Genomic DNA, 21,497 nt, shown 5'->3' on the forward strand with positions numbered 1-21,497 from the left:
CTTGATTTACAAAGCAGGAGACTGGCCTGTAGCCTTAGTTTGCCAACCCCTGGATGAGTGGGTTCCCAGGTCTGCAGTGAGAAGGGGAGAGGCCAGGGCAGTGGCGAGCAGGAGAGAAGGCAGCTGAGGATGGGAGGCCTACCGGGCCCTGAACGGAGAGTGCGTGCCGCCCAGCCTCATGAAGAGCCGGTGCTGCAGGTCCAGAGGTGCCCCTTTAAAGAAAGAAGCCGGCCTGTCTTAGACGGTCACAGCCCTGCAATGAAATCATTGCAGGGCTATTGCATTAGTCCAGCGTGGAGGCTACTTTCTGCTCAAACCACTCATTTGGGTCCCGCTCCCAACGTCACCCATCCTCAGCAAAACAACCTTTATTTCCTTCTTCCATAAAGTTCCCCTGAAGCCCTGAGGAATCACCGAATGAAAGGGGTTTTTACAAACAGGAAACTTAAGTGGAGTGCCAATACACAACATGGATTGCACCAGGCTAGGTCTAAGATAAAACAAGACTGTGGAGAACTGGACAGATAAGACCCACATGACTCTGCACTGGCTGGGTCTCTTATTGTGTAGAGGAATGTCTTAGTCTGTGGCTCCTGTGGGTGTAGCTAAAGCACGAACCAGGAGTCTTCATCCTTAGAAAGCAATTAGACAGACACCTCAGAACCAATCCCATACTGCAGCCTTCCACAGAACCTTCTGAAACCTTCTGGAATGTAACTCATTACTGCCAGAGAGACTTTGATGAGAGTCTACTCTCCACCATTTTTCTTCGAAGAGAATACCCACATATTCTCTTTCCATGGAAAGGTAAGTTATTAGAGTTTATGCAGTCTGGTATATTAATTGAGAGCTTTACTTCAAAGAATGTCACGTTTACGATTTAGACTCATAGACTGGGTTAAAAAGACAGTGTTGACTATTAAGTTGTAAATTACTATGATGATCATTATTATTCAAGCAAGCTGTGAGAAATAAGCATTATCTCACAATATCTGCACTTTAGTGAACCTGAAGGAAGAGTGTATTTGCTGGAATTACAGAAGCCTGAGAACCACAGGGGAATTCTCACTGCAGGGTATTCAGGGTCCAAACTGATTCTATTTTGCATGCTCAATCCTTCCTCAATTTATTTTTATTTATTTATTTATTTTTGAGACATGGTTTCACTCTGTCACCAAGGCTGGAGGGCCTTGGTGCAATCTCAGCTCACTGCAACATTGCCTCCCGGGTTCAAGTGATTCTCCTGCCTCAGACTCCAGAGTAGCTGGGGTTTCAGGCATCCACAACAAAGCCCAGCTAATTTTTGTATTTTTAGTAGAGATGGGATTTCACCATGTTGGCCACGCTGGTCTCGACCTCCTGACCTCAGGTAATCCTCCTGCGTCGGCCTCCCAAAATGCTGGGATTACAGGCATGAGCCATTGTGCCCGACACTCAATTTTATTTTTCTATTTATTTATTATTTATTTATTTAGAGATGGATTTTCACTCTTCTCCCCCAGGCTGGAGTGCAGTGGTGTGATCTCGGCTCACTGCTACTTCTGCCTCCAGGATTCAAGCGATTCTCCTACCTCAGCCTCCCACGAAGCTGGGATTATCGTCACGCAACCCTAAGCCTGGCTAATTTTTGTACTTTTAAGTAGAGACAGGGTTTCACCATGTTGGCCGGGCTGGTATCCAACTCCTGACCTCAGCTGATCCACCCGCCTCGGCCTCCCAAAATGCTGAGATTACAGGTGTGAGTCACTGCACCCGGCTCTTCAATTTAATTTTAATAAAATTATCAAAGAAATAAGCCACAAAAGGACAATGTGCAAAGTTTAGAACAGAGTTGTCCAATAGAAATATAATGTAATCTACATGTGTAATATTAAATAATTTAGTCACCACATTAGAAAAAGTAAAAGGGGTGAAATGAATTCTCCTAGTAAACTTTAACCAATATATTCAAAATATTATTATTTCAACATCAAAGAATACTTAAAAATTCTTTACGGATATTTTATGTTCTTTTTTTTTTTTCCTTTTGAAGGCTTGGAAATCTAGTGTATATTTTACACTAACACCATATCTCAATTGAGATGGCCACATCTCAAGTACTCAGTAGCCACATTTGGCCTGAGACCACGACTCTGGGCAGCACAGCTTTAGGTGAGTCTAAGGCAGGGCACAGGGGGGCAATTAGGATCAGGTGTGGAGCCTGGGGCCTTGTTTAGCAGCCTTTGGTGAGGGCACATTCTTTCCATAAAACCCAGGTCAAGCGTGCCTCACAAAGGGGCCAGTGGACGTGCCTCAGTTTGCTTGTGAGCTTGGCATCTCCAGCTTGCCTTCCTACACAACACAAACACGAACACCGCCAATCCTAAGTAAAGTAATGAGGAGCCCAAGTTTCTGTCTGTACAACACGGACAACACAGACAACCTCTGGAGGGACTGTCTGTGTGTTTGTGTTCACGGTAGATGACATTCAGTGTGTATTTCTGAATATTACCTGTTGAAGTGTAGGTTTGCGTGTGAGGTTATTGCAGGGGACTGGGTGGACTATTTTCTCCTGGGGTGTGTTTCACTCGTCAGTTGTTGGTCGGCATGAGAAGGTGAAATTTTGCTAATGTGGGTTATCCGTGGATCCTTCTCGCCACCTTGAGTCGTGGAAACTGGAATGCATTTGGAAGATAGGAACGGTGCTCTTCTTTCTTACCCTGGCTCGCCATTTTTACATTGGTTTTTGAATGGACCTCAGGCGCCCTAGGACTTGTGCTCTTGGTGGATCCCACAGAACGCCGGAAACAGACAGACCGACTTGCGTGTTTCACGGTGTCCACTTCCAATGAGTTGAAACGGAAAATTTTCCCACTGTCATGTAAGTCATTTGGAAGTAAGTCGTATTGATAGTCAAGGAAATCACACACAGGAGTGTGTGTCTTCAACGAAAATAAATTCAGAAAGCCCTGAAATCAATCTCATTTGTTGGGTTTACAGATGGCATCTGGGGAGATTCCGGGTCATTCGTCCAGCTGCGAAAGGTGCATCTCTGAAGCCCAGTCCCTGTCCTGCAATCAGACTTATTTATCCGACGTGGTGTTTCAGTGGAAATGATTGTGGGAAATGGCCCCTACCTTTTCTGTATTTCCTGATTAGATTTCATGGTCCCTTTCTCGTTAGGTGCAGTGATCAGAGTTGACCAACCCCTGAGGAAGGTTGTCCAGTGCAAAACCCAGGGCTCGGTAGAACCGCAGAATCTTGGGTGAAACCCTGCTCAAGCACCCAAATGTGCACACGAACAGGGTTTCTGTGTGACGTGTGTGAAAACTACAGTGTGATGCGAATGACTCGCAGACAGTTTATCCATTGGGCTCCCCTCAAAATCAGTTATGAGCATGAAAGGACACTGATGCCCAGGTCCCGGCTCCAGGAATAAGACCCTCCAGGGTCTAGTGTGAAGCCACGGCATCTGGACTGCTCAGGCTTCTGGGGATCATTCTCCTGAGAATGGTGGTTCCTTCCACCCTGTGGAGCATCTTTCAAAACAGTGCTCCTTTCTTCCCCCAGGACACTCGACATCAGGCGCAGGAAGCCTTCTGATTGAGCACACCTGGCCCATGAAAAGACAAGGGAAAGAAACGGGGCCGAAGGTCACAGTCCTCTCATTCCACCATCCTCCTTCAAATCATCCTAATTTCATGGGCCCTGAGGCCAGGGCTGTTTCTTTACACCACGAGGCCTTGGCGCCGGGACTCAATTCTGCCCTGTTGCTTACTGTCTGAGACATTTTGGGAAAATCCCTAGAGCCAGGATCTCCATTCCTGGTAAGCCAGAGAGCCTGAAGACACACCCAAATTCTGACCCTCTTAGCTCAGGGAACATGTCCACCTTCGTCAGCATTAAAATTTTTGCACCAGATGTGCTAACTGCAATTCCACCATACAATGCCTAACTGGAAATGGAGGCAACATCTCAGATCCTGAACAATTGATGCGAGAATCTGTGAGACACACGGCTTATTTGGGCCTTTTGCTACTGAAACAAGGGCCAGTAATAACAACGTTATACAATCCTCTGATTCACTCCCTGCTTTTAAACCTCTGTGATGCTTTCTTCTCGAGACAGGGCCCCACTCCCGTCACCCATGCTTTTCTACGGTATAATTTTCCTTGTTTGCTTTTGTCAAATTGAGAACTTTTTATTTCATCTCTATCAAATGTTGGTCCATTATAACATACGTATGAAAATATTACCGCACATACTGTGAGATATGTTGCTTTTATTTTCATCATTTCTTTCATAAACCAAAGGTTTTAGTTGGGATACCTTCTGATATCTCAAGACTTTTGTTTCATGTTTTCTTAAACTGACGTCGGACGTCTGAAACCACTGACTGTAGCATGTCATGACTATTTCTCTTTTCTGGTAAACCTCAATTTGGGGAATGTCATCAATTAGTCTCTCGGTGATTGCATGATTTCACGAAAGTCTTTCACATTCTACTTTGTGCACTGAGTATCTCTTCAAACTTCAGTGCATGTTTCTACCACTTGATGCTTTATTATATGGGAATCTAACTTTCACAAGAGCATTTCAGGCAAAGACTTGTCTTGTTCCCCACTGGCAGGCAATTTCACTCGGATACACAATCAATAGGCTGAGCATGGAAAGGTTACCGCTGGAAGGTCTGTTTGATTCCACGGATCTCTCCTTTCTTATTGAGGAAAAAAAAATACGCTGTGCTAATTACTGTACTTCATTGACTATTCTCCAGTCAGAAAGCGCACTTCCGACTTCTTGTCCTTCAAGAAGCACAAAAGCACACACTTGAAAGTACATCCCAGCACAAACACACACACACACACACACACACAAACACGGACACACACACACAAGCGCGCACACACACACGGCTTCATAGGTAAAGATTTCTTCCCTGACATTGTTTTACCTAAAATAAGGCAAGTGTGTGGCCACTGTCCCAACCCGGTTACACTCGTACTCTACGTGCCTATCAGCCTGAGGAGTAATTGGATTCAGGTGTTCTGGAAAGCATGATGTGGGCTGTGTCTGTTGAATTCCCAGCAATGCAAGGGGACACACCCTGTGACTCCTTCCTTAATTGAGTGCTGATATTTGATTGGTTTATCGCGCACCTGATGGGTGGGTGGGGTGTTCGCGGTTGGTGGGGGTGAGGTATATAAGGGCTGATGCGGCCAGACAGCTCCTCATTTGAACACCCTCTCGGAAGAGATAGCGTCTTTCTGCAACCCGCGGTCCCAGCAGAAAAACCTTGTGATCCTTGTTCCAGGCGACATGGAGGACGACTCACTCTGCTTGGGAGGGGAGTGGCAGTTGAACCGCTTTTCAAAACTCACATGTTCTGGGCCAGGTGCAGCTTTTGCTGAAATCCAGCGGACTTCTCTCCCTGAGAAGTCACCACTCTCATCTGAGACCCGTGTCGACCTCTGTGATGATTTGGCTCCTGTGGCAAGACAGCTTGCTCCCAGGGAGCAGCTTCCTCTGAGTAGCAGGAGACCCGCTGCGGTGGGGGCTGGGCTCCAGAATATGGGAAATACCTGCTACGTGAATGCTTCCCTGCAGTGCCTGACATACACACCGCCCCTTGCCAACTACATGCTGTCCCGGGAGCACTCTCAAACTTGTCATGGTCACAAGGGCTGCATGCTCTGTACTATGCAAGCTCACATCACACGGGCCCTCCACCGTCCTGGCCATGTCATCCAGCCCTCACGGGCATTGGCTGCTAGCTTCCATAGAGGCAAGCAGGAAGACGCCCATGAATTTCTGATGTTCACTGTGGATGCCATGAAAAAGGCATGCCTTCCCGGGCACAAGCTGGTGGATCATCACTCTAAGGACACCACCCTCATGCACCAAATATTTGGAGGGTACTGGAGATCTCAAATCAAGTGTCTCCACTGCCAGGGCATTTCAGACACCTTTGACCCTTACCTGGACATCGCCCTGGATATCCAGGCAGCTCAGAGTGTGAAGCAAGCTTTGGAACAGTTGGTGAAGCCCGAAGAACTCAATGGAGAGAATGCCTATCATTGTGGTCTTTGTCTCCAGAAGGCGCCGGCCTCCAAGACGTTAACTTTGCACACTTCTGCCAAGGTCCTCATCCTTGTATTGAAGAGATTCTCCCATGTCACAGGCAACAAACTTGCCAAGAGTGTGCAATATCCTGAGTGCCTTGACATGCAGCCATACGTGTCTCAGCAGAACGCAGGACCTCTTGTCTATGTCCTCTATGCTGTGCTGGTCCACGCCGGGTGGAGCTGTCACAACGGACATTACTTCTCTTATGTCAAAGCTCAAGAAGGCCAGTGGTATAAAATGGATGATGCCGAGGTCACTGCCTCTGGCATCACTTCTGTCCTGAGTCAACAGGCCTATGTCCTCTTTTACATCCAGAAGAGTGAATGGGAAAGACACAGTGAGAGTGTGTCAAGAGGCAGGGAAGCAAGAGCCCTTGGCGCTGAAGACACAGACAGGCGAGCAACGCAAGGAGAGCTCAAGAGAGACCCCTGCCTCCAGGTACCCGAGTTGGACGAGCACTTGGTGGAAACGGCCACTCAGGAAAGCACCTTAGACCACTGGAAATTCCTCCAAGAGCAAAACAAAACCAAGCCTGACTTCAACGTCAGAAAAGTCGAAGGTACCCTGCCTCCCAACGTACTTGTGATTCATCAATCGAAATACAAGTGTGGGATGAAAAACCACCATCCTGAACAGCAAAGCTCCCTGCTAAACCTCTCCTCAACGAACCCGACAGATCACGAGTCCATGAACACTGGCACACTCGCTTCTCTGCAAGGGAGGACCAGGAGATCCAAAGGGAAGAACAAACACAGCAAGAGGGCTCTGCTTCTGTGCCAGTGAGCTCAGTGGATGTGCCGACCCACACATAGGGGTGCGCAAACTCACACACACACACACCCACAAGCACGCACGCAAACACACACACACCCACACAAACACGAACACTGCCAATCCTAAGTAAAGTAATGAGGAGCCCAAGTTTCTGTCTGTACAACACGGACAACGCAGACAACCTCTGGAGGGACTGTCTGTGTGTTTGTGTTCACGGTAGATGACATTCAGTGTGTATTTCTGAATATGACCTGTTGACGTGTAGGTTTGCGTGTGAGGTTATTGCAGGGGACTGGGTTGACTATTTTCTCCCGGGGTGTGTTTCACTCGTCAGTTGTTGGTCGGCATGAGAAGGTGAAATTTTGTTAATGTGGGACATCCGTGGATCCTTCTCGCCACCTTGAGTCGTGGAAACTGGAATGCATTTGGAAGATAGGAACGGTGCTCTTCTTTCTTACCCTGACTCGCCGTTTTTACATTGGTTTTTGAATGGACCTCAGGCGCCCTAGGACTTGTGCACTTGGTGGAACCCACAGAACGCCGGAAACAGACAGACCGACTTGCCTGTTTCACGGTGTCCAATTCCAATGAGTTGAAACGGAAAATTTTCCCACTGGCATGTAAGTCATTTGGAAGTAAGTCGTATTGGTAGTCAAGGAAATCACACACAGGAGTGTGTGTCTTCAACGAAACTAAATTCAGAAAGCCCTGAAATCAATCTCATTTGGTGTGTTTACAGACGGCATCTGGGGAGATTCCGGGTCATTCGTCCAGCTGCGAAAGGTGCATCTCTGAAGCCCAGTCCCTGTCCTGCAATCAGACTTATTTATCCGACGTGGTGTTTCAGTGGAAATGATTGTGGGAAATGACCACTTCCTTTTCTGTATTTGCTGATTAGGTTTCATGGTCCCTGTCTCGTTAGGTGCAGTGATCAGAATTGACCAACCCCTGAGGAAGGTTGTCCAGTGCACAACCCAGGGCTCGGTAGAACCGCAGAATCTTGGGTGCAACCCTGCTCAAGCACCCAAATGTGCACACGAACAGGGTTTCTGTGTGACGTGTGTGAAAACTACAGTGTGATGCGAATGACTCGCAGACTGTTTATCCATTGGGCTCCCCTCAAAATCAGTTATGAGCATGAAAGGACACCGATGCCCAGGTCCCGGCTCCAGGAATAAGACCCTCCAGGGTCTAGTGTGAAGCCACGGCATCAGGATTGCTCAGGCTTCTGGGGATCATTCTCCTGAGAATGGTGGCTCCTTTCTCCCTGTGGAGCATCTTTCAAAACAGTGCTCCTTTCTTCCCCCAGGACACTCGACATCACGCGCAGGAAGCCTTCTGATTGAGCACACCTGGCCCATGAAAAGACAAGGGAAAGAAACGGGGCCGAAGGTCACAGTCCTCTCATTCCACCATCCTTCTTTAAATCATCCTAATTTCATGGGCCCTGAGGCCAGGGCTGTTTCTTTACACCTCGAGGCCTTGGCGCCGGGACTCAATTCTGCCCTGTTGCTTACTGTCTGAGACATTTTGGGAAAATCCCTAGAGCCAGGATCTCCATTCCTGGTAAGCCAGAGAGCCTGAAGACACACCCAAATTCTGACCCTCTTAGCTCAGGGAACATGTCCACCTTCGTCAGCATTAAAATTTTTGCACCAGATGTGCTAACTGCAATTCCACCATACAATGCCTAACTGGAAATGGAGGCAACATCTCAGATCCTGAACAATTGATGCGAGAATCCGTGAGACACACGGCTTATTTGGGCCTTTTGCCACTGAAACAAGGGCCAGTATTAACAACGTTATACAATCCTCTGATTCACTCCCTGCTTTTCAATCTCTGCGATGCTTTCTTCTTGAGACAGGGCCTCACTCCCGTCACCCGGGCTTTTCTACGGTATAATTTTCCTTGTTTGCTTTTGTCAAATTGGGAACTTTTTATTTCATCTCTATCAAATGTTGAACCATTATCACATACGTATGAAAATATTACCACCCATACTGTGAGATATGTTGCTTTTATTTTCATCATTTCTTTCATAAACCAAAGGTTTTAGTTGGGATACCTTCTGATATCTCAAGACTTTTGTTTCATGTTTTCTTAAACTGCCGTCGGACGTCTGAAACCGCTGACTGTAGCATGTCATGACTATTTCTCTTTTCTGGTAAACCTCAATTTGGGGAATGTCATCAATTAGTCTCTCGGTGATTGCGTGATTTCACGAAAGTCTTTCACATTCTACTTTGTGCACTGAGTATCTCTTCAAACTTCAGTGCATGTTTCTACCACTTGATGCTTTATTATATGGGAATCTAACTTTCACAAGAGCATTTCAGGCAAAGACTTGTCTTGTTCCCCACTGGCAGGCAATTTCACTCGGATACACAATCAATAGGCTGAGCATGGAAAGGTTACCGCTGGAAGGTCTGTTTGATTCCACGGATCTCTCCTTTCTTATTGAGGAAAAAAAAATACGCTGTGCTAATTACTGTACTTCATTGACTATTCTCCAGTCAGAAAGCGCACTTCCGACTTCTTGTCCTTCAATCGCTGAAGGGATGATGGTATCTGCCAAAAGCACACACTTGAAAGTACATCCCAGCACAAACACACACACACACACACACACACACACACACAAACACGGACACACACACACAAGCGCGCACACACACACGGCTTCATAGGTAAAGATTTCTTCCCTGACATTGTTTTACCTAAAATAAGGCAAGTGTGTGGCCACTGTCCCAACCCGGTTACACTCGTATTCTACGTGCCTATCAGCCTGAGGAGTAATTGGATTCAGGTGTTCTGGAAAGCATGATGTGGGCTGTGTCTGTTGAATTCCCAGCAACGCAAGGGGACACACCCTGTGACTCCTTCCTTAATTGAGTGCTGATATTTGATTGGTTTATCGCGCACCTGATGGGTGGGTGGGGTGTTCGCGGTTGGTGGGGGTGAGGTATATAAGGGCTGATGCGGCCAGACAGCTCCTCATTTGAACACCCTCTCGGAAGAGATAGCGTCTTTCTGCAACTCGCGGTCCCAGCAGAAAAACCTTGTGATCCTTGTTCCAGGCGACATGGAGGACGACTCACTCTGCTTGGGAGGGGAGTGGCAGTTGAACCGCTTTTCAAAACTCACATGTTCTGGGCCAGGTGCAGCTTTTGCTGAAATCCAGCGGACTTCTCTCCCTGAGAAGTCACCACTCTCATCTGAGACCCGTGTCGACCTCTGTGATGATTTGGCTCCTGTGGCAAGACAGCTTGCTCCCAGGGAGCAGCTTCCTCTGAGTAGCAGGAGACCTGCTGCGGTGGGGGCTGGGCTCCAGAATATGGGAAATACCTGCTACGTGAATGCTTCCCTGCAGTGCCTGACATACACACCGCCCCTTGCCAACTACATGCTGTCCCGGGAGCACTCTCAAACTTGTCATGGTCACAAGGGCTGCATGCTCTGTACTATGCAAGCTCACATCACACGGGCCCTCCACCGTCCTGGCCATGTCATCCAGCCCTCACGGGCATTGGCTGCCGGCTTCCATAGAGGCAAGCAGGAAGACGCCCATGAATTTCTGATGTTCACTGTGGATGCCATGAAAAAGGCATGCCTTCCCGGGCACAAGCTGGTAGATCATCACTCTAAGGACACCACCCTCATGCACCAAATATTTGGAGGGTACTGGAGATCTCAAATCAAGTGTCTCCACTGCCAGGGCATTTCAGACACCTTTGACCCTTACCTGGACATCGCCCTGGATATCCAGGCAGCTCAGAGTGTGAAGCAAGCTTTGGAACAGTTGGTGAAGCCCGAAGAACTCAATGGAGAGAATGCCTATCATTGTGGTCTTTGTCTCCAGAAGGCGCCGGCCTCCAAGACGTTAACTTTGCACACTTCTGCCAAGGTCCTCATCCTTGTATTGAAGAGATTCTCCCATGTCACAGGCAACAAACTTGCCAAGAGTGTGCAATATCCTGAGTGCCTTGACATGCAGCCATACGTGTCTCAGCAGAACGCAGGACCTCTTGTCTATGTCCTCTATGCTGTGCTGGTCCACGCCGGGTGGAGCTGTCACAACGGACATTACTTCTCTTATGTCAAAGCTCAAGAAGGCCAGTGGTATAAAATGGATGATGCCGAGGTCACTGCCTCTGGCATCACTTCTGTCCTGAGTCAACAGGCCTATGTCCTCTTTTACATCCAGAAGAGTGAATGGGAAAGACACAGTGAGAGTGTGTCAAGAGGCAGGGAAGCAAGAGCCCTTGGCGCTGAAGACACAGACAGGCGAGCAACGCAAGGAGAGCTCAAGAGAGACCCCTGCCTCCAGGTACCCGAGTTGGACGAGCACTTGGTGGAAACGGCCACTCAGGAAAGCACCTTAGACCACTGGAAATTCCTCCAAGAGCAAAACAAAACCAAGCCTGACTTCAACGTCAGAAAAGTCGAAGGTACCCTGCCTCCCAACGTACTTGTGATTCATCAATCGAAATACAAGTGTGGGATGAAAAACCACCATCCTGAACAGCAAAGCTCCCTGCTAAACCTCTCCTCAACGAACCCGACAGATCACGAGTCCATGAACACTGGCACACTCGCTTCTCTGCAAGGGAGGACCAGGAGATCCAAAGGGAAGAACAAACACAGCAAGAGGGCTCTGCTTCTGTGCCAGTGAGCTCAGTGGATGTGCCGACCCACACATAGGGGTGCGCAAACTCACACACACACACACCCACAAGCACGCACGCAAACACACACACACCCACACAAACACGAACACTGCCAATCCTAAGTAAAGTAATGAGGAGCCCAAGTTTCTGTCTGTACAACACGGACAACGCAGACAACCTCTGGAGGGACTGTCTGTGTGTTTGTGTTCACGGTAGATGACATTCAGTGTGTATTTCTGAATATGACCTGTTGACGTGTAGGTTTGCGTGTGAGGTTATTGCAGGGGACTGGGTTGACTATTTTCTCCCGGGGTGTGTTTCACTCGTCAGTTGTTGGTCGGCATGAGAAGGTGAAATTTTGTTAATGTGGGACATCCGTGGATCCTTCTCGCCACCTTGAGTCGTGGAAACTGGAATGCATTTGGAAGATAGGAACGGTGCTCTTCTTTCTTACCCTGACTCGCCGTTTTTACACTGGTTTTCGAATGGACCTCAGGCGCCCTAGGACTTGTGCACTTGGTGGAACCCACAGAACGCCGGAAACAGACAGACCGACTTGCCTGTTTCACGGTGTCCAATTCCAATGAGTTGAAACGGAAAATTTTCCCACTGGCATGTAAGTCATTTGGAAGTAAGTCGTATTGGTAGTCAAGGAAATCACACACAGGAGTGTGTGTCTTCAACGAAACTAAATTCAGAAAGCCCTGAAATCAATCTCATTTGGTGTGTTTACAGACGGCATCTGGGGAGATTCCGGGTCATTCGTCCAGCTGCGAAAGGTGCATCTCTGAAGCCCAGTCCCTGTCCTGCAATCAGACTTATTTATCCGACGTGGTGTTTCAGTGGAAATGATTGTGGGAAATGACCACTTCCTTTTCTGTATTTGCTGATTAGGTTTCATGGTCCCTGTCTCGTTAGGTGCAGTGATCAGAATTGACCAACCCCTGAGGAAGGTTGTCCAGTGCACAACCCAGGGCTCGGTAGAACCGCAGAATCTTGGGTGCAACCCTGCTCAAGCACCCAAATGTGCACACGAACAGGGTTTCTCTGTGACGTGTGTGAAAACTACAGTGTGATGCGAATGACTCGCAGACTGTTTATCCATTGGGCTCCCCTCAAAATCAGTTATGAGCATGAAAGGACACCGATGCCCAGGTCCCGGCTCCAGGAATAAGACCCTCCAGGGTCTAGTGTGAAGCCACGGCATCAGGATTGCTCAGGCTTCTGGGGATCATTCTCCTGAGAATGGTGGCTCCTTTCTCCCTGTGGAGCATCTTTCAAAACAGTGCTCCTTTCTTCCCCCAGGACACTCGACATCACGCGCAGGAAGCCTTCTGATTGAGCACACCTGGCCCATGAAAAGACAAGGGAAAGAAACGGGGCCGAAGGTCACAGTCCTCTCATTCCACCATCCTTCTTTAAATCATCCTAATTTCATGGGCCCTGAGGCCAGGGCTGTTTCTTTACACCTCGAGGCCTTGGCGCCGGGACTCAATTCTGCCCTGTTGCTTACTGTCTGAGACATTTTGGGAAAATCCCTAGAGCCAGGATCTCCATTCCTGGTAAGCCAGAGAGCCTGAAGACACACCCAAATTCTGACCCTCTTAGCTCAGGGAACATGTCCACCTTCGTCAGCATTAAAATTTTTGCACCAGATGTGCTAACTGCAATTCCACCATACAATGCCTAACTGGAAATGGAGGCAACATCTCAGATCCTGAACAATTGATGCGAGAATCCGTGAGACACACGGCTTATTTGGGCCTTTTGCCACTGAAACAAGGGCCAGTATTAACAACGTTATACAATCCTCTGATTCACTCCCTGCTTTTCAATCTCTGCGATGCTTTCTTCTTGAGACAGGGCCTCACTCCCGTCACCCGGGCTTTTCTACGGTATAATTTTCCTTGTTTGCTTTTGTCAAATTGGGAACTTTTTATTTCATCTCTATCAAATGTTGAACCATTATCACATACGTATGAAAATATTACCACCCATACTGTGAGATATGTTGCTTTTATTTTCATCATTTCTTTCATAAACCAAAGGTTTTAGTTGGGATACCTTCTGATATCTCAAGACTTTTGTTTCATGTTTTCTTAAACTGCCGTCGGACGTCTGAAACCGCTGACTGTAGCATGTCATGACTATTTCTCTTTTCTGGTAAACCTCAATTTGGGGAATGTCATCAATTAGTCTCTCGGTGATTGCGTGATTTCACGAAAGTCTTTCACATTCTACTTTGTGCACTGAGTATCTCTTCAAACTTCAGTGCATGTTTCTACCACTTGATGCTTTATTATATGGGAATCTAACTTTCACAAGAGCATTTCAGGCAAAGACTTGTCTTGTTCCCCACTGGCAGGCAATTTCACTCGGATACACAATCAATAGGCTGAGCATGGAAAGGTTACCGCTGGAAGGTCTGTTTGATTCCACGGATCTCTCCTTTCTTATTGAGGAAAAAAAAATACGCTGTGCTAATTACTGTACTTCATTGACTATTCTCCAGTCAGAAAGCGCACTTCCGACTTCTTGTCCTTCAATCGCTGAAGGGATGATGGTATCTGCCAAAAGCACACACTTGAAAGTACATCCCAGCACAAACACACACACACACACACACACACACACACACACAAACACGGACACACACACACAAGCGCGCACACACACACGGCTTCATAGGTAAAGATTTCTTCCCTGACATTGTTTTACCTAAAATAAGGCAAGTGTGTGGCCACTGTCCCAACCCGGTTACACTCGTATTCTACGTGCCTATCAGCCTGAGGAGTAATTGGATTCAGGTGTTCTGGAAAGCATGATGTGGGCTGTGTCTGTTGAATTCCCAGCAACGCAAGGGGACACACCCTGTGACTCCTTCCTTAATTGAGTGCTGATATTTGATTGGTTTATCGCGCACCTGATGGGTGGGTGGGGTGTTCGCGGTTGGTGGGGGTGAGGTATATAAGGGCTGATGCGGCCAGACAGCTCCTCATTTGAACACCCTCTCGGAAGAGATAGCGTCTTTCTGCAACTCGCGGTCCCAGCAGAAAAACCTTGTGATCCTTGTTCCAGGCGACATGGAGGACGACTCACTCTGCTTGGGAGGGGAGTGGCAGTTGAACCGCTTTTCAAAACTCACATGTTCTGGGCCAGGTGCAGCTTTTGCTGAAATCCAGCGGACTTCTCTCCCTGAGAAGTCACCACTCTCATCTGAGACCCGTGTCGACCTCTGTGATGATTTGGCTCCTGTGGCAAGACAGCTTGCTCCCAGGGAGCAGCTTCCTCTGAGTAGCAGGAGACCTGCTGCGGTGGGGGCTGGGCTCCAGAATATGGGAAATACCTGCTACGTGAATGCTTCCCTGCAGTGCCTGACATACACACCGCCCCTTGCCAACTACATGCTGTCCCGGGAGCACTCTCAAACTTGTCATGGTCACAAGGGCTGCATGCTCTGTACTATGCAAGCTCACATCACACGGGCCCTCCACCGTCCTGGCCATGTCATCCAGCCCTCACGGGCATTGGCTGCCGGCTTCCATAGAGGCAAGCAGGAAGACGCCCATGAATTTCTGATGTTCACTGTGGATGCCATGAAAAAGGCATGCCTTCCCGGGCACAAGCTGGTAGATCATCACTCTAAGGACACCACCCTCATGCACCAAATATTTGGAGGGTACTGGAGATCTCAAATCAAGTGTCTCCACTGCCAGGGCATTTCAGACACCTTTGACCCTTACCTGGACATCGCCCTGGATATCCAGGCAGCTCAGAGTGTGAAGCAAGCTTTGGAACAGTTGGTGAAGCCCGAAGAACTCAATGGAGAGAATGCCTATCATTGTGGTCTTTGTCTCCAGAAGGCGCCGGCCTCCAAGACGTTAACTTTGCACACTTCTGCCAAGGTCCTCATCCTTGTATTGAAGAGATTCTCCCATGTCACAGGCAACAAACTTGCCAAGAGTGTGCAATATCCTGAGTGCCTTGACATGCAGCCATACGTGTCTCAGCAGAACGCAGGACCTCTTGTCTATGTCCTCTATGCTGTGCTGGTCCACGCCGGGTGGAGCTGTCACAACGGACATTACTTCTCTTATGTCAAAGCTCAAGAAGGCCAGTGGTATAAAATGGATGATGCCGAGGTCACTGCCTCTGGCATCACTTCTGTCCTGAGTCAACAGGCCTATGTCCTCTTTTACATCCAGAAGAGTGAATGGGAAAGACACAGTGAGAGTGTGTCAAGAGGCAGGGAAGCAAGAGCCCTTGGCGCTGAAGACACAGACAGGCGAGCAACGCAAGGAGAGCTCAAGAGAGACCCCTGCCTCCAGGTACCCGAGTTGGACGAGCACTTGGTGGAAACGGCCACTCAGGAAAGCACCTTAGACCACTGGAAATTCCTCCAAGAGCAAAACAAAACCAAGCCTGACTTCAACGTCAGAAAAGTCGAAGGTACCCTGCCTCCCAACGTACTTGTGATTCATCAATCGAAATACAAGTGTGGGATGAAAAACCACCATCCTGAACAGCAAAGCTCCCTGCTAAACCTCTCCTCAACGAACCCGACAGATCACGAGTCCATGAACACTGGCACACTCGCTTCTCTGCAAGGGAGGACCAGGAGATCCAAAGGGAAGAACAAACACAGCAAGAGGGCTCTGCTTCTGTGCCAGTGAGCTCAGTGGATGTGCCGACCCACACATAGGGGTGCGCAAACTCACACACACACACACCCACAAGCACGCACGCAAACACACACACACCCACACAAACACGAACACTGCCAATCCTAAGTAAAGTAATGAGGAGCCCAAGTTTCTGTCTGTACAACACGGACAACGCAGACAACCTCTGGAGGGACTGTCTGTGTGTTTGTGTTCACGGTAGATGACATTCAGTGTGTATTTCTGAATATGACCTGTTGACGTGTAGGTTTGCGTGTGAGGTTATTGCAGGGGACTGGGTTGACTATTTTCTCCCGGGGTGTGTTTCACTCGTCAGTTGTTGGTCGGCATGAGAAGGTGAAATTTTGTTAATGTGGGACATCCGTGGATCCTTCTCGCCACCTTGAGTCGTGGAAACTGGAATGCATTTGGAAGATAGGAACGGTGCTCTTCTTTCTTACCCTGACTCGCCGTTTTTACACTGGTTTTCGAATGGACCTCAGGCGCCCTAGGACTTGTGCACTTGGTGGAACCCACAGAACGCCGGAAACAGACAGACCGACTTGCCTGTTTCACGGTGTCCAATTCCAATGAGTTGAAACGGAAAATTTTCCCACTGGCATGTAAGTCATTTGGAAGTAAGTCGTATTGGTAGTCAAGGAAATCACACACAGGAGTGTGTGTCTTCAACGAAACTAAATTCAGAAAGCCCTGAAATCAATCTCATTTGGTGTGTTTACAGACGGCATCTGGGGAGATTCCGGGTCATTCGTCCAGCTGCGAAAGGTGCATCTCTGAAGCCCAGTCCCTGTCCTGCAATCAGACTTATTTATCCGACGTGGTGTTTCAGTGGAAATGATTGTGGGAAATGACCACTTCCTTTTCTGTATTTGCTGATTAGGTTTCATGGTCCCTGTCTCGTTAGGTGCAGTGATCAGAATTGACCAACCCCTGAGGAAGGTTGTCCAGTGCACAACCCAGGGCTCGGTAGAACCGCAGAATCTTGGGTGCAACCCTGCTCAAGCACCCAAATGTGCACACGAACAGGGTTTCTGTGTGACGTGTGTGAAAACTACAGTGTGATGCGAATGACTCGCAGACTGTTTATCCATTGGGCTCCCCTCAAAATCAGTTATGAGCATGAAAGGACACCGATGCCCAGGTCCCGGCTCCAGGAATAAGACCCTCCAGGGTCTAGTGTGAAGCCACGGCATCAGGATTGCTCAGGCTTCTGGGGATCATTCTCCTGAGAATGGTGGCTCCTTTCTCCCTGTGGAGCATCTTTCAAAACAGTGCTCCTTTCTTCCCCCAGGACACTCGACATCACGCGCAGGAAGCCTTCTGATTGAGCACACCTGGCCCATGAAAAGACAAGGGAAAGAAACGGGGCCGAAGGTCACAGTCCTCTCATTCCACCATCCTTCTTTAAATCATCCTAATTTCATGGGCCCTGAGGCCAGGGCTGTTTCTTTACACCTCGAGGCCTTGGCGCCGGGACTCAATTCTGCCCTGTTGCTTACTGTCTGAGACATTTTGGGAAAATCCCTAGAGCCAGGATCTCCATTCCTGGTAAGCCAGAGAGCCTGAAGACACACCCAAATTCTGACCCTCTTAGCTCAGGGAACATGTCCACCTTCGTCAGCATTAAAATTTTTGCACCAGATGTGCTAACTGCAATTCCACCATACAATGCCTAACTGGAAATGGAGGCAACATCTCAGATCCTGAACAATTGATGCGAGAATCCGTGAGACACACGGCTTATTTGGGCCTTTTGCCACTGAAACAAGGGCCAGTATTAACAACGTTATACAATCCTCTGATTCACTCCCTGCTTTTCAATCTCTGCGATGCTTTCTTCTTGAGACAGGGCCTCACTCCCGTCACCCGGGCTTTTCTACGGTATAATTTTCCTTGTTTGCTTTTGTCAAATTGGGAACTTTTTATTTCATCTCTATCAAATGTTGAACCATTATCACATACGTATGAAAATATTACCACCCATACTGTGAGATATGTTGCTTTTATTTTCATCATTTCTTTCATAAACCAAAGGTTTTAGTTGGGATACCTTCTGATATCTCAAGACTTTTGTTTCATGTTTTCTTAAACTGCCGTCGGACGTCTGAAACCGCTGACTGTAGCATGTCATGACTATTTCTCTTTTCTGGTAAACCTCAATTTGGGGAATGTCATCAATTAGTCTCTCGGTGATTGCGTGATTTCACGAAAGTCTTTCACATTCTACTTTGTGCACTGAGTATCTCTTCAAACTTCAGTGCATGTTTCTACCACTTGATGCTTTATTATATGGGAATCTAACTTTCACAAGAGCATTTCAGGCAAAGACTTGTCTTGTTCCCCACTGGCAGGCAATTTCACTCGGATACACAATCAATAGGCTGAGCATGGAAAGGTTACCGCTGGAAGGTCTGTTTGATTCCACGGATCTCTCCTTTCTTATTGAGGAAAAAAAAATACGCTGTGCTAATTACTGTACTTCATTGACTATTCTCCAGTCAGAAAGCGCACTTCCGACTTCTTGTCCTTCAATCGCTGAAGGGATGATGGTATCTGCCAAAAGCACACACTTGAAAGTACATCCCAGCACAAACACACACACACACACACACACACACACACACAAACACGGACACACACACACAAGCGCGCACACACACACGGCTTCATAGGTAAAGATTTCTTCCCTGACATTGTTTTACCTAAAATAAGGCAAGTGTGTGGCCACTGTACCAACCCGGTTACACTCGTATTCTACGTGCCTATCAGCCTGAGGAGTAATTGGATTCAGGTGTTCTGGAAAGCATGATGTGGGCTGTGTCTGTTGAATTCCCAGCAACGCAAGGGGACACACCCTGTGACTCCTTCCTTAATTGAGTGCTGATATTTGATTGGTTTATCGCGCACCTGATGGGTGGGTGGGGTGTTCGCGGTTGGTGGGGGTGAGGTATATAAGGGCTGATGCGGCCAGACAGCTCCTCATTTGAACACCCTCTCGGAAGAGATAGCGTCTTTCTGCAACTCGCGGTCCCAGCAGAAAAACCTTGTGATCCTTGTTCCAGGCGACATGGAGGACGACTCACTCTGCTTGGGAGGGGAGTGGCAGTTGAACCGCTTTTCAAAACTCACATGTTCTGGGCCAGGTGCAGCTTTTGCTGAAATCCAGCGGACTTCTCTCCCTGAGAAGTCACCACTCTCATCTGAGACCCGTGTCGACCTCTGTGATGATTTGGCTCCTGTGGCAAGACAGCTTGCTCCCAGGGAGCAGCTTCCTCTGAGTAGCAGGAGACCTGCTGCGGTGGGGGCTGGGCTCCAGAATATGGGAAATACCTGCTACGTGAATGCTTCCCTGCAGTGCCTGACATACACACCGCCCCTTGCCAACTACATGCTGTCCCGGGAGCACTCTCAAACTTGTCATGGTCACAAGGGCTGCATGCTCTGTACTATGCAAGCTCACATCACACGGGCCCTCCACCGTCCTGGCCATGTCATCCAGCCCTCACGGGCATTGGCTGCCGGCTTCCATAGAGGCAACCAGGAAGACGCCCATGAATTTCTGATGTTCACTGTGGATGCCATGAAAAAGGCATGCCTTCCCGGGCACAAGCTGGTAGATCATCACTCTAAGGACACCACCCTCATGCACCAAATATTTGGAGGGTACTGGAGATCTCAAATCAAGTGTCTCCACTGCCAGGGCATTTCAGACACCTTTGACCCTTACCTGGACATCGCCCTGGATATCCAGGCAGCTCAGAGTGTGAAGCAAGCTTTGGAACAGTTGGTGAAGCCCGAAGAACTCAATGGAGAGAATGCCTATCATTGTGGTCTTTGTCTCCAGAAGGCGCCGGCCTCCAAGACGTTAACTTTGCACACTTCTGCCAAGGTCCTCATCCTTGTATTGAAGAGATTCTCCCATGTCACAGGCAACAAACTTGCCAAGAGTGTGCAATATCCTGAGTGCCTTGACATGCAGCCATACGTGTCTCAGCAGAACGCAGGACCTCTTGTCTATGTCCTCTATGCTGTGCTGGTCCACGCCGGGTGGAGCTGTCACAACGGACATTACTTCTCTTATGTCAAAGCTCAAGAAGGCCAGTGGTATAAAATGGATGATGCCGAGGTCACTGCCTCTGGCATCACTTCTGTCCTGAGTCAACAGGCCTATGTCCTCTTTTACATCCAGAAGAGTGAATGGGAAAGACACAGTGAGAGTGTGTCAAGAGGCAGGGAAGCAAGAGCCCTTGGCGCTGAAGACACAGACAGGCGAGCAACGCAAGGAGAGCTCAAGAGAGACCCCTGCCTCCAGGTACCCGAGTTGGACGAGCACTTGGTGGAAACGGCCACTCAGGAAAGCACCTTAGACCACTGGAAATTCCTCCAAGAGCAAAACAAAACCAAGCCTGACTTCAACGTCAGAAAAGTCGAAGGTACCCTGCCTCCCAACGTACTTGTGATTCATCAATCGAAATACAAGTGTGGGATGAAAAACCACCATCCTGAACAGCAAAGCTCCCTGCTAAACCTCTCCTCAACGAACCCGACAGATCACGAGTCCATGAACACTGGCACACTCGCTTCTCTGCAAGGGAGGACCAGGAGATCCAAAGGGAAGAACAAACACAGCAAGAGGGCTCTGCTTCTGTGCCAGTGAGCTCAGTGGATGTGCCGACCCACACATAGGGGTGCGCAAACTCACACACACACACACCCACAAGCACGCACGCAAACACACACACACCCACACAAACACGAACACTGCCAATCCTAAGTAAAGTAATGAGGAGCCCAAGTTTCTGTCTGTACAACACGGACAACGCAGACAACCTCTGGAGGGACTGTCTGTGTGTTTGTGTTCACGGTAGATGACATTCAGTGTGTATTTCTGAATATGACCTGTTGACGTGTAGGTTTGCGTGTGAGGTTATTGCAGGGGACTGGGTTGACTATTTTCTCCTGGGGTGTGTTTCACTCGTCAGTTGTTGGTCGGCATGAGAAGGTGAAATTTTGTTAATGTGGGACATCCGTGGATCCTTCTCGCCACCTTGAGTCGTGGAAACTGGAATGCATTTGGAAGATAGGAACGGTGCTCTTCTTTCTTACCCTGACTCGCCGTTTTTACACTGGTTTTCGAATGGACCTCAGGCGCCCTAGGACTTGTGCACTTGGTGGAACCCACAGAACGCCGGAAACAGACAGACCGACTTGCCTGTTTCACGGTGTCCAATTCCAATGAGTTGAAACGGAAAATTTTCCCACTGGC

At 48.4% G+C, this 21,497-nt stretch overlaps 3 protein-coding genes across 3 annotated transcripts; all 3 read left to right on the forward strand.

The window, feature by feature from the left end:
- The first annotated feature begins 542 nt into the window (after positions 1–542).
- Positions 543–6,888, forward strand: LOC134740063 (ubiquitin carboxyl-terminal hydrolase 17-like protein 22). The gene is made up of 2 exons (XM_063669420.1): positions 543–807; positions 2,033–6,888. The coding sequence occupies exon 2, from the start codon at positions 5,299–5,301 to the stop codon at positions 6,886–6,888; it is 1,590 nt and encodes a 529-aa protein (XP_063525490.1). The 5' UTR covers positions 543–807; positions 2,033–5,298.
- A 3,076-nt stretch (positions 6,889–9,964) lies between these two features.
- On the forward strand, positions 9,965–11,554 carry LOC129043196 (ubiquitin carboxyl-terminal hydrolase 17-like protein 22). The gene has a single exon (XM_054499930.2). It carries the CDS (start codon positions 9,965–9,967, stop codon positions 11,552–11,554), a length of 1,590 nt encoding a protein of 529 aa, XP_054355905.1.
- Positions 11,555–14,632: 3,078 nt separating this feature from the next.
- LOC134740080 (ubiquitin carboxyl-terminal hydrolase 17-like protein 22) lies at positions 14,633–16,222 on the forward strand. The gene has a single exon (XM_063669439.1). The coding sequence runs from the start codon at positions 14,633–14,635 to the stop codon at positions 16,220–16,222; it is 1,590 nt and encodes a 529-aa protein (XP_063525509.1).
- Positions 16,223–21,497: the final 5,275 nt, after the last annotated feature.

Source organism: Pongo pygmaeus, chromosome 7 (genome assembly GCF_028885625.2).
Source record: "Pongo pygmaeus isolate AG05252 chromosome 7, NHGRI_mPonPyg2-v2.0_pri, whole genome shotgun sequence".
Lineage (NCBI taxonomy): Eukaryota > Metazoa > Chordata > Mammalia > Primates > Hominidae > Pongo > Pongo pygmaeus.